This window comes from Pseudophryne corroboree, chromosome 4 (assembly GCF_028390025.1).
Source record: "Pseudophryne corroboree isolate aPseCor3 chromosome 4, aPseCor3.hap2, whole genome shotgun sequence".
NCBI lineage: Eukaryota > Metazoa > Chordata > Amphibia > Anura > Myobatrachidae > Pseudophryne > Pseudophryne corroboree.
Genome location: NC_086447.1, coordinates 848,403,375 through 848,415,996, shown reverse-complemented (window position 1 = coordinate 848,415,996; position 12,622 = coordinate 848,403,375). Strand labels below are relative to the sequence as shown.

The 12,622-nt window shown below is 46.6% G+C and overlaps 1 protein-coding gene across 3 annotated transcripts in view; it reads left to right on the top strand.

Annotated features, from left to right (window-relative positions):
• SPTBN1 (spectrin beta, non-erythrocytic 1) overlaps positions 1 to 12,622 on the top strand; it is a 289,366-nt gene that overhangs the window by 230,988 nt on the left and 45,756 nt on the right. For all 3 annotated transcript variants that reach the window (XM_063918643.1, XM_063918644.1, XM_063918645.1), the window contains 3 exons: positions 59 to 196; positions 336 to 1,092; positions 1,426 to 1,628. In XM_063918643.1, coding sequence (XP_063774713.1) covers positions 59 to 196; positions 336 to 1,092; positions 1,426 to 1,628 — 1,098 coding nt within the window. The remainder of the gene's footprint in view (positions 1 to 58; positions 197 to 335; positions 1,093 to 1,425; positions 1,629 to 12,622) is intronic.

Here is a 12,622-nt window from a genome sequence, read left to right as displayed (position 1 = left end):
ATTTAAAAAAATATATATATATATTTGATGTTTAATAGGCATCTGTTCTAATTTTTAGATTTGAAAGTTTGGAGCCAGAAATGAACAATCAGGCTTCACGGGTGGCTGTTGTTAACCAAATTGCCCGTCAGTTGATCCACAGTGGACATCCAAGTGAGAGAGAAATCAAAGCTCAGCAAGACAAGTTGAACACCCGGTGAGTTTGGCAGTACAGGTCCTTCAAACCTCTGCTTTGCTTAAGTGTTCCTGGGCATAAGAATTTTTTTTCTCCACGTACATCTTTAACAGTTCTGCTCCTATTTCATGTTGATGTTATCATTTTTGTATTTTGCTAGATGGAGCCAGTTCAGAGAGTTGGTTGACAGAACGAAAGACGCCCTGAGTTCAGCCCTTAGTATTCAGAACTACCATCTTGAGTGCAATGAGACAAAATCCTGGATTAGGGAGAAGACCAAAGTCATCGAGTCCACCCAAGAGCTGGGTAACGACTTGGCCGGAGTTATGGCTCTCCAGAGGAAGCTGACTGGTATGGAACGTGACTTGGCTGCCATTGAAGCCAAATTGACTGATCTCCAGAAAGAGTCTGAGAAACTGGAAGCTGAGCATCCGGACCAAGGTCATGCCATCATGAGTAGGCTTGGCGAGATTAATGGCGTTTGGGAAGAGATGAAAACAACCCTGAAGAACCGAGAAGATTCTCTTGGAGAAGCCAGCAAGCTCCAACAGTTCCTGCGTGAACTAGATGATTTCCAGTCCTGGTTATCGAGAACCCAGACAGCTATTGCCTCAGAAGATATGCCAAACACCCTGGCTGAAGCCGAAAAGCTGCTTACTCAGCACGAAAACATTAAAAATGAAATTGACAACTACGAGGAAGATTACCAGAAGATGACAGACATGGGTGAAATGGTAACACAAGGGCAAACGGATGCACAGTACATGTTCCTGCGACAACGGCTCCAGGCTCTTGACACCGGATGGAATGAGCTTCATAAAATGTGGGAGAATAGGCAAAACCTCCTTTCTCAATCCCATGCTTACCAACTCTTCTTAAGAGACACCAAGCAAGCCGAAGCTTTCCTTAATAACCAGGTATGTTAAAACGTATGTTTCGACTATTTTCATAAATACAACTTCATCCTATGTATGTTCATAATAAATGTATTGGTTTGTTCACATCCCCAATCTGCACCAACCACACCTGGATAGATATGTTCTTGACCATAGAGCAAACCACAGCTCCTGCTCGCTCTTCATTGCGTGTGTTTAATTATAGTTAAAGATCTTCTAATGTTTTTGCTGTAACAGCAGCTTGCTAATATGCGATATGTAGAAGCAGAGTTTAAATGGGATGACCAAATATTGTAACAAATACAATGGCTGATTCTTCATCTTTATGATCGGCTTTTTTTTATTCCCACAAAGGAATATGTCTTAGCACACACCGAAATGCCAAATACTCTAGAGGCGGCTGAAGCTGCCATCAAGAAGCAGGAGGATTTCATGACCACTATGGACGCCAGTGAGGAGAAGATTAACGCAGTCGTAGAAACTGGAAGGAGATTGGTCAAGGATGGAAACATCAACTCTGATAAAATTGAAGAAAAAGTTGACTCAATTGATGACCGGTAAGAATGTTCTGTAGATGTTTCCTTATGTGTCGTACTCCTATGCAGTTCTGCTGCAGGGTGCAGATGTTTTTAAAGTGGAACTCTACTAATCTGCACCTTTTGTCTTCTATATAAAGGGCACCGTATGTGTGCCATGGATTGGGACAATTTCCTGATCAGGAAGAGTCGGGGAAATTTAACACACTGAATTTCTCTGATCTGCCGACCTGACAAAAAAAGATTGGGATCAGCAAATCTGGGAATTTTAACATGCAGAATTTCCCCTTATTACCTGACTGACTGGTGGTCATTAGTGGGGGAAAGCAATTGCAGATGTAGTCATCACTTGGGTCTGTGGTTTACATGGCAGAACCACCCCCTCACACTTACTGTTTCGCTTTTGCAGTCTAAGATATATTTAAAGGGCCGTTAATGACTCGTTTTAAGTCTACTTGATGCCATGACTATACATACATGGTTGAGAGAGTACGAAGTACCAGCTATACATCATACTTGCTCTTGGTTTCAAAAATGCATCCTTTATTTTAGGTCTTCCTTTTTTCCTGCTGGTATTATCTCCTAATGCCAGTGTCTCCAGTATTCAAATGAGTGGCGAGACGGCTTTCCTAGCATTCCAATTATGGTCAGGCTAAAGGTAGCACCGGGCACTGCCAAAGACGGGGGTCAGGGAACTTTTTTACCTTTTACCCCAAAAAATATTTAGATACGCTGACCGTTACCCCCTTGATTTGAAAGGAAGGAAATCATATATTATTGTGCATATTTACTGGTTATCACTGTTTTATATGGCATGCGCCACAGATATGCGCCACAGATGCAGTATCCCAAACATCAACACTAGTACCCGAAGAATGTAATAAAATAACTGTAAAACCTGCCTAAAAGAAACTCCCTGCAATTTACCAGGGCGTCGGCTAGTTACCTCAGATATATTTAGGTACTGGTATGAGTGCCTACGATAGAGATTTGTAAACGGAAGGTGAGGTAGTAAAAGCGACCAATGGTGCCAAAAAAATTATAGCAGAGCTGGGTAGTTATATAAAAAGATATACCAATTTATTACAATATATAGCACTAAAACAAAACTGAGTAAAAAAATGTACAAAAAAAAAAAGGGTGACATACAGCAAAAAATGGTATAAAAACGCATACAAAACTAAAAAAATAAGATTTTAAACCTACCGGTAAATCTATTTCTCCTAGTCCGTAGAGGATGCTGGGGACTCCGTAAGGACCATGGGGTATAGACTGGCTCCGCAGGAGATAGGGCACTAAAAAGAACTTTGACTATGGGTGTGCACTGGCTCCTCCCTCTATGCCCCTCCTCCAGACCTCAGTTAAAGAATTGTGCCCAGAGGAGATGGACAATACAAGGCAGGATTTAGAAATCAAAGGGCAAGATTCATACCAGCCCACACCAATCATACCATGTAACCTGGATCATACATAACCAGTTACCCGTATGAACAATAACAGTAACGGTCCAAGACCGATTCCAACTGTAGCATAACCCTTATGTAAGCAACAACTATATACAAGTCTTGCAGAGTTTCCGCACTGGGACGGGCGCCCAGCATCCTCTACGGACTAGGAGAAATAGATTTACCGGTAGGTTTAAAATCTTATTTTCTCTTACGTCCTAGAGGATGCTGGGGACTCCGTAAGGACCATGGGGTTTATACCAAAGCATCCAATCGGGCGTGAGAGTGCGTATGACTCTGCAGCACCGACTGAGCAAACGCTAGGTCCTCATCAGCCAGGGTATCAAACTTGTAGAATTTAGCAAAAGTGTTTGACCCCGACCAAGTCGCCGCTCGGCAAAGTTGTAATGCCGAGACGCCTCGGGCAGCCGCCCAAGAAGAGCCCACCTTCCTAGTGGAATGGGCCTTAACCGAATTTGGTACCGACAATCCAGCCGTAGAGTGAGCCTGCTGAATCGTATTACAGATCCAGCGAGCAATAGTCTGCTTCGAAGCAGGAGCGCCAATCTTATTGGCCGCATACAGGACAAACAGAGCCTCTGTTTTCCTAATTCTAGCCGTCCTGGCTACATAAATCTTTAAGGCCCTGACTACGTCCAGGGATCTGGAATCCTCCAGGTCACTTGTAGCCACAGGCACTACAATAGGTTGATTCACATGGAATGAAGAAACCACCTTAGGCAAAAATTGCGGACGTGTTCTCAATTCAGCTCGATCCACATGAAAATTCAAGTAGGGGCTTTTGTGTGACAAAGCCGCCAGTTCTGATACTCGCCTTGCTGATGCCAAGGCCAACAACATGACCACCTTCCAAGTAAGAAATTTCAACTCAACCTTGTTAAGGGGTTCAAACCAGTGTAATTTTAGGAACTGCAACACCACGTTGAGGTCCCACGGTGCCACTGGAGGCACAAAAGGAGTCTGGATGTGTAGCACTCCCTTTACAAACGTCTGGACTTCTGGAAGAGAAGCCAATTCCTTCTGAAAGAAAATCGAGAGGGCCGAAATCTGAACCTTAACAGAGCCTAATTTCAGGCCCATATCCACTGCTGTCTGTAGGAAGTGGAGAAAACGACCCAGATGAAAATCTTCCGTAGGTGTATTCTTGGTCTCACACCAAGACACATACTTTCGCCAGATACGGTGATAATGCTTAACCTTCACCTCCTTCCTAGCCTTTATTAAAGTAGGGATGACCTTCCGGAATCCCCTTTTTCGCTAGGATTCGGCGTCCAACCGCCATGACGTCAAACGTAACCACGGTAAGTCCTGAAATACACAGGGCCCCTGTTGCAACAGGTCTTCCCTCAGAGGATGAGGCCAGGGATCTCCTGTGAGCATCTCTTGTAGATCTGAGTACCAGGCCCTTCGAGGCCAGTCTGGGACAACGAGTATCGTCTGTACTCTTCTTTGCCTTATGATCCTCAACACCTTTGTGATGAGAGGAAGAGGAGGAAACACGTAGACCGATTTAAACACCCACGGTGTTATCAGAGCATCTACTGCCACTGCCTGAGGGTCCCAAGACCTGGCACAATACCTCCAAAGCTTTTTGTTGAGGCGTGACGCCATCATGTCTATTTGAGGAGTTCCCCAAAGACGTGTTATGTCTGCAAAGACTTCTTGATGAAGTCCCCACTCTCCTGGATGGAGATCGTGTCTGCTGAGGAAGTCTGCTTCCCAGTTGTCCACTCCCGGAATGAAGACAGCCGACAGAGCGCTTACATGATTTTCCGCCAAGCGAAGAATCATGGTGGCTTCAGCCATCGCGACTCTGCTTCTTGTCCCGCCTTGGCGGTTCACATGAGCCACTGCTGTGACATTGTCTGATTGAATCAGAACCGGTAGGTTTCGAAGAAGACTCTCCGCTTGTCGAAGGCCGTTGTAAATGGCCCTGAGTTCCAACACATTGATGTGTAGATAGGACTCCTGGTCTGACCAAAGTCTCTGAAAATTTTTCCCCTGTGTGACCGCTCCCCATCCTCGGAGGCTCGCGTCCGTGGTAACCAGGATCTACTCCTGAATTCCGAACCTGCGATCCTCCAGCGGGTGAGCACTTTGCAACCACCACAGGAGACGCACTCTGGCCTCTGGGGACAGAGTTATTTTCCGATGTAAGTGCACATGGGACCCGGACCACTTGTCCAGAAGGTCCCATTGAAAAGTCCTTGCATGGAACCTTCCGAAGGGAATGGCCTCGTAGGCCGCCACCATTTTTCCCAGAACTCTAGTGCATTGGTGAACTGACACCCTTTTCGGTTTTAGCAGGTCTCTGACCACGTTCTGGATGTCCTGGGCTTTCTCTTTTGGGAGGAAGACCTTCATTTTGTTCCGTATCCAGTATCATACCTAGGAACGGTAGTCGAGTTGTCGGAATCAACTGTGACTTCGGTAGATTTAAAATCCCACCGTGTTGCTGGAGCACTCTCGGAGAGAGCGCCACACTGCTCAGCAATTTCTCCCTTGATCTCGCTTATATCAGGAGATCGTCCAAGTATGGGATAATTGTGACTCCATGCTTGCGCAGGACCACCATCATTTCCGCCATTATCTTGGTGAAAATCCACGGGGCCGTGGAAAGTCCAAACGGCAACGTCTGAAATTGGTAATGACAATCCTGTACAGCGAATCTCAGGTATTCCTGATGGGGGGCATATATGGGCACATGCAGGTACGCATCCTTTATGTCCAGAGACACCATAAACTCCCCCTCCTCCATGTTGGCTATTATCGCTCTGAGAGATTCCATTTTGAATTTGAATCTTTTTATGTACAGGTTTAGGGATTTCAGATTCAAAATAGGTCTGACTGAACCGTCCGGTTTCGGGACCACAAATAGGGTTGAGTAGTAACCTCTTCCCTGCTGGTGCAGGGGAACCTTGATTATCACTTGCTGTATACACAGCGTTTGAATTGCAGCTAACACCACATCCCTTTCCGATGTGGAAGCTGGTAGGGCCGATTTCAAAAATCGGCGCGGGGGCACCTCCTCGAATTCCAGTTTGTACCCCTGGGAAACCACTTCCAACACCCAGGAATTCAGGTCTGATCTGACCCAGGCCTGACTGAAAAGTCGAAGACGTGCCCCCACCTGTGCGGACTCCCTCAGGGGAGCCCCAGCGTCATGCTGTGGGTTTTGGAGCAGCCGGGGAGGACTTTTGGTCCTGGGCACCTGCCGAAGCAGGTGCTCTTTTGCCTCTGCCCTTACCTTTGGCGAGGAAAGAGGATCCCCGACCTCTTCTGGACTTGTGCGACCGAAAGGACTGCATCTGATAAAGTGTTACTTTCTTTTGCTGTTGGGGAATATATGGTAAAAAATTTGATTTACCTACTGTAGCTGTGGAAACCAGGTCCGTCAGCCCATCCCCAAACAATACCTCACCCTTATAGGGTAGTACTTCCATATGTTTTTTGGAATCCACATCACTCGTCCATTGGAGAGTCCATAAGGATCTTCTCGCCGAGATAGACATGGCATTGGCCCTAGAAGTTAGCAGTCCAATGTCCCTTTGAGCGTCCCTCATAAATAAGACTACGTCTTTAATATGGGCTAGAGTTAAGAATATAGTATCCTTATCCATATTATCAAATTGATCTGTAAGCTCATCTATCCAAGCTGCAATTGCGCTACACACCCATGCCGACGCAATTGTCGGTCTTGGCACAGCACCCGTATGAGAATAAATACACTTTAAGGTAGTTTCTTGCCTGCGATCTGCAGGGTCCTTAAGGGCCGCTGTGTCAGGAGACGGTAGCGCCACTTTCTTGGACAAGCGCGTCAGGGCCTTGTCCACAGTGGGGGGTGATTCCCAAATCTCCCTCTCCTGCTTAGGGAAGGGGTATGCCATATAAATTCTTTTGGGGATCTGCGGTCTCTTTTCCGGAGTCTCCCAAACTTTTCAAAAGAAATCATTTAATTCATGAGATGTGGGGAAATTAATAATCTGTTTCTTTTCCTTAAACATGTGTACCCTTGTGTCGGGGACCGAGGGTTCATCCTCAATATGCAACAGATCCCTTATGGCCACAATCATACACTGAATGGTTTTAGTCACCCTAGGGTGCAATTTTACTTCGTCATAGTCGACACTGGAATCAGAATCCGTGTCGGTAGTAGTGTCTTGTGTTAAGGGATGCATTTGAGACCCCGACGGGCCCTGTGAGTCGGTCCAATCCGAGGATTGACCCCCTGATGTCCCCCCTAATTCAGCCTTATCAAGCCTTTTATGTAAAGATGCCACACTTGCATTGAACATATGTCACATGTCCATCCATTCCGGAGTCGGCACAACCGACGGGGACACACCACTCATTTGCTCCACCTCCTCCTTGGAGAAGCCTTCCGCTTCAGACATGTCGACACCACGTACCGACACCCCACACACACAGGGATTAACCTACAAGGGGACAAAACCCCAACCAGGCCCTTAGGAGAGACAGAGAGAGAGTATGCCAGCACACACCCAGCGCTTAATAACACTGTGGAAAAATATGACCAGATAGTGCTTTTTTATATAATAATATTCCAATTCCCACTCACTGCGTCGCCAATATGCCCCCCTCCTCTTTTTTCCAGCCTGTGAAGTTCAGCAGGGGAGAGACCAGGGAGCCAGCGTTCAGCATGCAGGCTCTGTGGAGAAAATGGCGCTGGTTAGTGCTGAGGATCAAGCCCCGCCCACCCGACGGCGGGCTTCGGTCCCAGTGCTTTTTTTATTAAAATGGGGGGGATTCTTGGATTTACTGCATCCGCAGCCTAATCCATTTTAACATGCCCAGAAGTGAGGAATATTGCTGCCCAGGGCGCTCCCGCCAGCGCCCTGCATCCTTCAGTGCTGCTCTGTGTGTGTATAGTGGGAGCAATGGCGCGCAGCGCCTTACCTCATGAAGATCTGATGTCTTCTGCCTTCTCATACTCACCCGGCTTCTATCTTCGGCATCTGTGAGGAGGACGGCGGCGCGGCTCCAGGACGAACCCCAGGTGAGACTTGTGTTCCGACACCCTCTGGAGCTAATGGTGTCCAGTAGCCTAGAAACAGAGCCCAACCGTAAAGCCAGCCCTGCTTCTCTCTCCTCAGTCCCACGATGCAGGGTGCCTGTTGCCAACAGGACTCCCTGAAAATAAAAAACCTAACAAAATTCTTTTAAAACAGAAAACTCTGGAGAGCTCTCTGCAGTGTACCCTTTCTCCTCTGGGCACAGAATCTAACTGAGGTCTGGAGGAGGGGCATAGAGGGAGAAGCCAGTGCACACCCATAGTCAAAGTTCTTTTTAGGTGCCCTATCTCCTGCGGAGCCCGTCTATACCCCATGGTCCTTACGGAGTCCCCAGCATCCTCTAGGACGTAAGAGAAACATATAAAAGGACATAGGACATAAAATATACAGGATAAAAAAGTTCAAAAGCATTCAAAAAAGAGAGGAGTAAAGTATCTTAACTTTCTCTTTCATCCACTAGGGAACACTGGAGTCTTATACAGTAGGGGTGTGAAGCTTGCAACCGGAGGTGTGGCACAATCTAAAAATTAGCATTGTCTGCACAGCCGGCTCCTCCCCCTTCACATCCCTCCTCCCTCAGTTTGAAAAATTGTGCCTAGGAGGTGCAAGTACAGATAGGAGCTCCTGCTCCTTTTCAAAAGGAAAAGAAAATGAGACTGAGTCAACCTAATTAAAAGGGGGACAAAAGTCTTAAGACTGGAGAGACAATGGTCCCTAATAAAGGGGACCTGCATCTCTCTACAGGAGATCCGGAGCAGCAGAGCAAGGCAGGGTTCCATGGTGTAATGGGGCAGAGTGAGTACTGGTTGTACAAAAGGGCCCTAGTTTAAGAATCCTGCAATCTGCACATTTCTCTAATAACTGCAGTCTCCTGCCCCTCGCCTCCCTAACACTGATGTCCTTCCTTTCAGAAAGAGGTTAGGGAATAAAAAAATAAAAACTGCGGTGCTAAGATTATTACTCCCAGCTCCCAGCTTATGCAGAGACACGGCAGCAGCATTCAGACAGCGGGGGTGTCCCCTGCTTGCCCCCCTCCCTCCGCCAGCACATAGAGATTCTAGCCTCCCAAGCCGCAGCCATCCACTACTCCCTCCTTCCTCCGATGGCGCACTCAGCGATAGACCGCTCAGCACAGCGGTGCAGCCCCCCGGTAATCAGATCCACGCTCAGTAGAGAAGCGCATTAGAAAGGCCGGGGGAGAGTATTACATTTGCGGCGGGGGGTGACTCACGGCAGCGGCGTCTCACTGGGATGCGCTGCGAGGTCACGGCAGAGCAGCACCGACCGGGGGTTCCAGCGTTTACAGCCGGGGAGCAGCTTAACCAACGAGCGCTGGGACAGTAAGGGGGCTCCAGCGGCCAGAACGCCGGTGGAGTTTAAAGGATGTTTCTAAAATTTTTCAATGGCTGCCATTTTTCAAGAAATAAAAGGCGCCGAATCTAGTTGTGAACAGAACAGTCCCCTCTTACTGGGGACATGATATTTTGGCCAGTCACAACAGAGGGAGGGATCTTATTTAAAATAGATGATTTGCTCCCTCTACTGATAGAACGGGTAATTGCTCCCTCTTCTGGTGAATAGTTGTCTCTGCTGCAAAGGATCCTCCAATATTTTAATCATGCATTTTATGCTTTATATTTTCAAGGACTTCTATTTAAAAGATCCTGAGAAAATAAAAAGAAGCGACTGAAGATCAACCCCGATCATCAAAACTGAATCACAGTTGGGTGTGCGAGGGTTGTAAGAAGGCTAGTGTAAACTTATATTTTTTGTTAAAAATTTTTGTTTTGTTTTTAGCAATATATATATTTCAATGGGTGTGGTTCGTTTTATCGACAGTGTCTAGGTCGACAATGTTTAGGTCGACCACTATAGGTCGACAGTCACTAGGTCGGCATGGATGGAAGGTCGACAGGGTTTCTAGGTCGACAGGTCTAAAGGTCGACAGGTCTAAAGGTCGACATGAGGATTTTTAATTTTTTTTTTGGTGTCGTTTTCTTCGTAAAGTGACCGGGATCCCAAATTAGTGCACCGCGTCCCCTCGCATGGCTCACTTCGCTCGCCATGCTTCGGGCATGGTGCCTTCGCTCCGCTACCGCTTCGCTCGGCACACTTTACCGTTCCAATCGTAGTCCACGTGGATCGTTAAGTATGAAAAAATCCCCCCCCCCACCAAAAAAAAAATGTGAAAAACTCATGTCGACCTTTAGACCTGTCGACCTAGCACATGTCGACCTAGAAACCCTGTCGACCTTCCATCCATGTCGACCTAGTGACTGTCGAACTATTGTGGTCGACCTAAACATTGTCGACCTAGACACTGTCGATCTTCAGACTGGATCCCATTTCAATAACCCAGCCAGGTAAAGTTTACCTTTGCTTCCACCATCCATACGGTCTTTCTCTTCCTATTTTAAAGGGGGAAAGCACCGGTGAGTTGTTTGGTGTGTCTGTGTGTGCTGTTCCAGTTTAAAGCACCAGCCTAGACCTCTAAAACAGATTACGTTTGCACAAAATGTAATATGAACGTTAAAGGCCCTGGGGTGTGCGATCCATGTTGTAAATGACAAAGATGCTCAACCCGAGAGCGGTACTCCATCTGGTTTATGGGAACATGCCCGGGCAGATATTTTCAGATGGCGGAATACCGCAAACAGCATTCAAAAGGAGCTGTGGAATCTTTTTCCAAGAAGATGTAGAATTTTTCAGATCAAATTAACCCCACCTACACAGGCAGTTAATAAAAAAAAAAAAATGTCCGTAAGGCGGTTATGAGACCCCTCCATATCCTACAGGAGGAGGGGAAATGTTTTGGTAATTGAAGTCCTCAATTTCAAAGAGTAAGAAATTAAGGAACCAGAGAGGTTTGATTTATTCGAATTCGAAAAAAATAAAATAAAAAACAAGGTACTGCTGTCGGCAGTTTTTCCAATTCCTCAAGCTCTCCAGCTCAGATGGGGGTAGCATGGAAGCAGCCCGATAAATGCTTTCACGTTCCAGGGCAGACTGCCTAGTTCAGTTGGTAGAGTGCAGGTCTTCCACTATCTCTGTAAGCCTATCATAAGCTATTTTACCTATACCAATGGAATGTAAATTACTTGAAACTAATTTGGACGGCAGGTGCATCACGGGCCTACAATATCAGTGCTTGGGTAAACAAGGCCATAGTAGCATGGACTGGATATATTGTACAGACTTTTGAAAGAAGAATAGCCAGAAGGACATTGCTCACCTTAGCGGAGCATATCTGAGAGTCGGTTACATATATGCGCCTGGCTTCAAAGGATGCTAGCAAAATAGCGTCACACAACGATGGCAGCCATATCGTATAGAAGGATTATGGGACTCTGAGAATGACAGATGAACTCTGACTCCAAGAAAGTTGTAGAGGCTTTTCTCTTTGGGGGAGAAAGGTCAGTTGGCCCTGACTTTGACAAGTGGATTTCACATACCAAACAGGCGAGTACCTCTCCACAGGTTAGAGTAGGTTACTCAGGTTGAGTGGTAATTCATTTGGATCACAGTCCTTTCGAGTCAAGAGGTAGAGATCGTTCCCAGAGACCAAAATGCAAGACCTCAAGCTGGCTGACAGACAGGGGCATACGGTCTCCCAGACCACCTGGGGTTCCCCTGGTGGGTGCACAGGTGGTTAGATACATTTTCAAGCGTCATCACAGTCAGTTCTTTACTGCAAAGTTGCCTTGGTGCCCTCAGAAGGAGAAGGCATTACACAGGGTAATTCAGGAATTACCACACAAGGGTAATTCTGCCAGTCCTGTTTTCTCGAGGACAAACAAGGTTTTATTCAAATCTTTTGGCCGTACCAAAGCAGGACGGGTCGGTCAGACCAATCCTCAATTTAACAGTTTTAATCCAGTTTCTAACGGTTTCCAGATTCAAAATGGAATCAATCCAGTTGGTTATAGCAAAGAAGAGTTAAGGGTGTCTATGGACATAAAGGATGCATACCTTCATGTTCCAATTTGGACCCCTCACCAAGCCTACTTGCGTTTTGCACTGGAGAAAAATCACTACCAGTTCAAGGTAAATAATGGTCGCAGGTTTGAGAGCGTTTGGTACTACGTTTGTACCTTACCTGGAGATCTGCTGATCATGGCCCCATTGCAGGAACAGCTGATCTGAGATGCTCACATGGCTCATCAATTTCTTATTCAACACGACTGGATTGTCACCTTTAAGAAATCCAACCTGAGACCGACGCAGAGGATTCAGTCTCTAGGTCTCATATTGAACTCATTACAATTGAGGAGGTCTGTACCAGAGAACGAGATCCAGGACATAAGGAAGCTGGTGGATCAGGTCTTAAGAAACCAAACGGTGTCCTTACATCTATGAGTACGGCTTCTCGGGAAGATGGTGGCGTCTTTTGAGACACTACACTTCGGCAGTCTTGACTCCAGACCTTTCCAAAGCCTCATTGCTCAGGGAACATTCACGCAGTCCTCTAAATCACGGACTCGGGTGGTAGATACAGGTCCGTACCTCGCTGATTTGA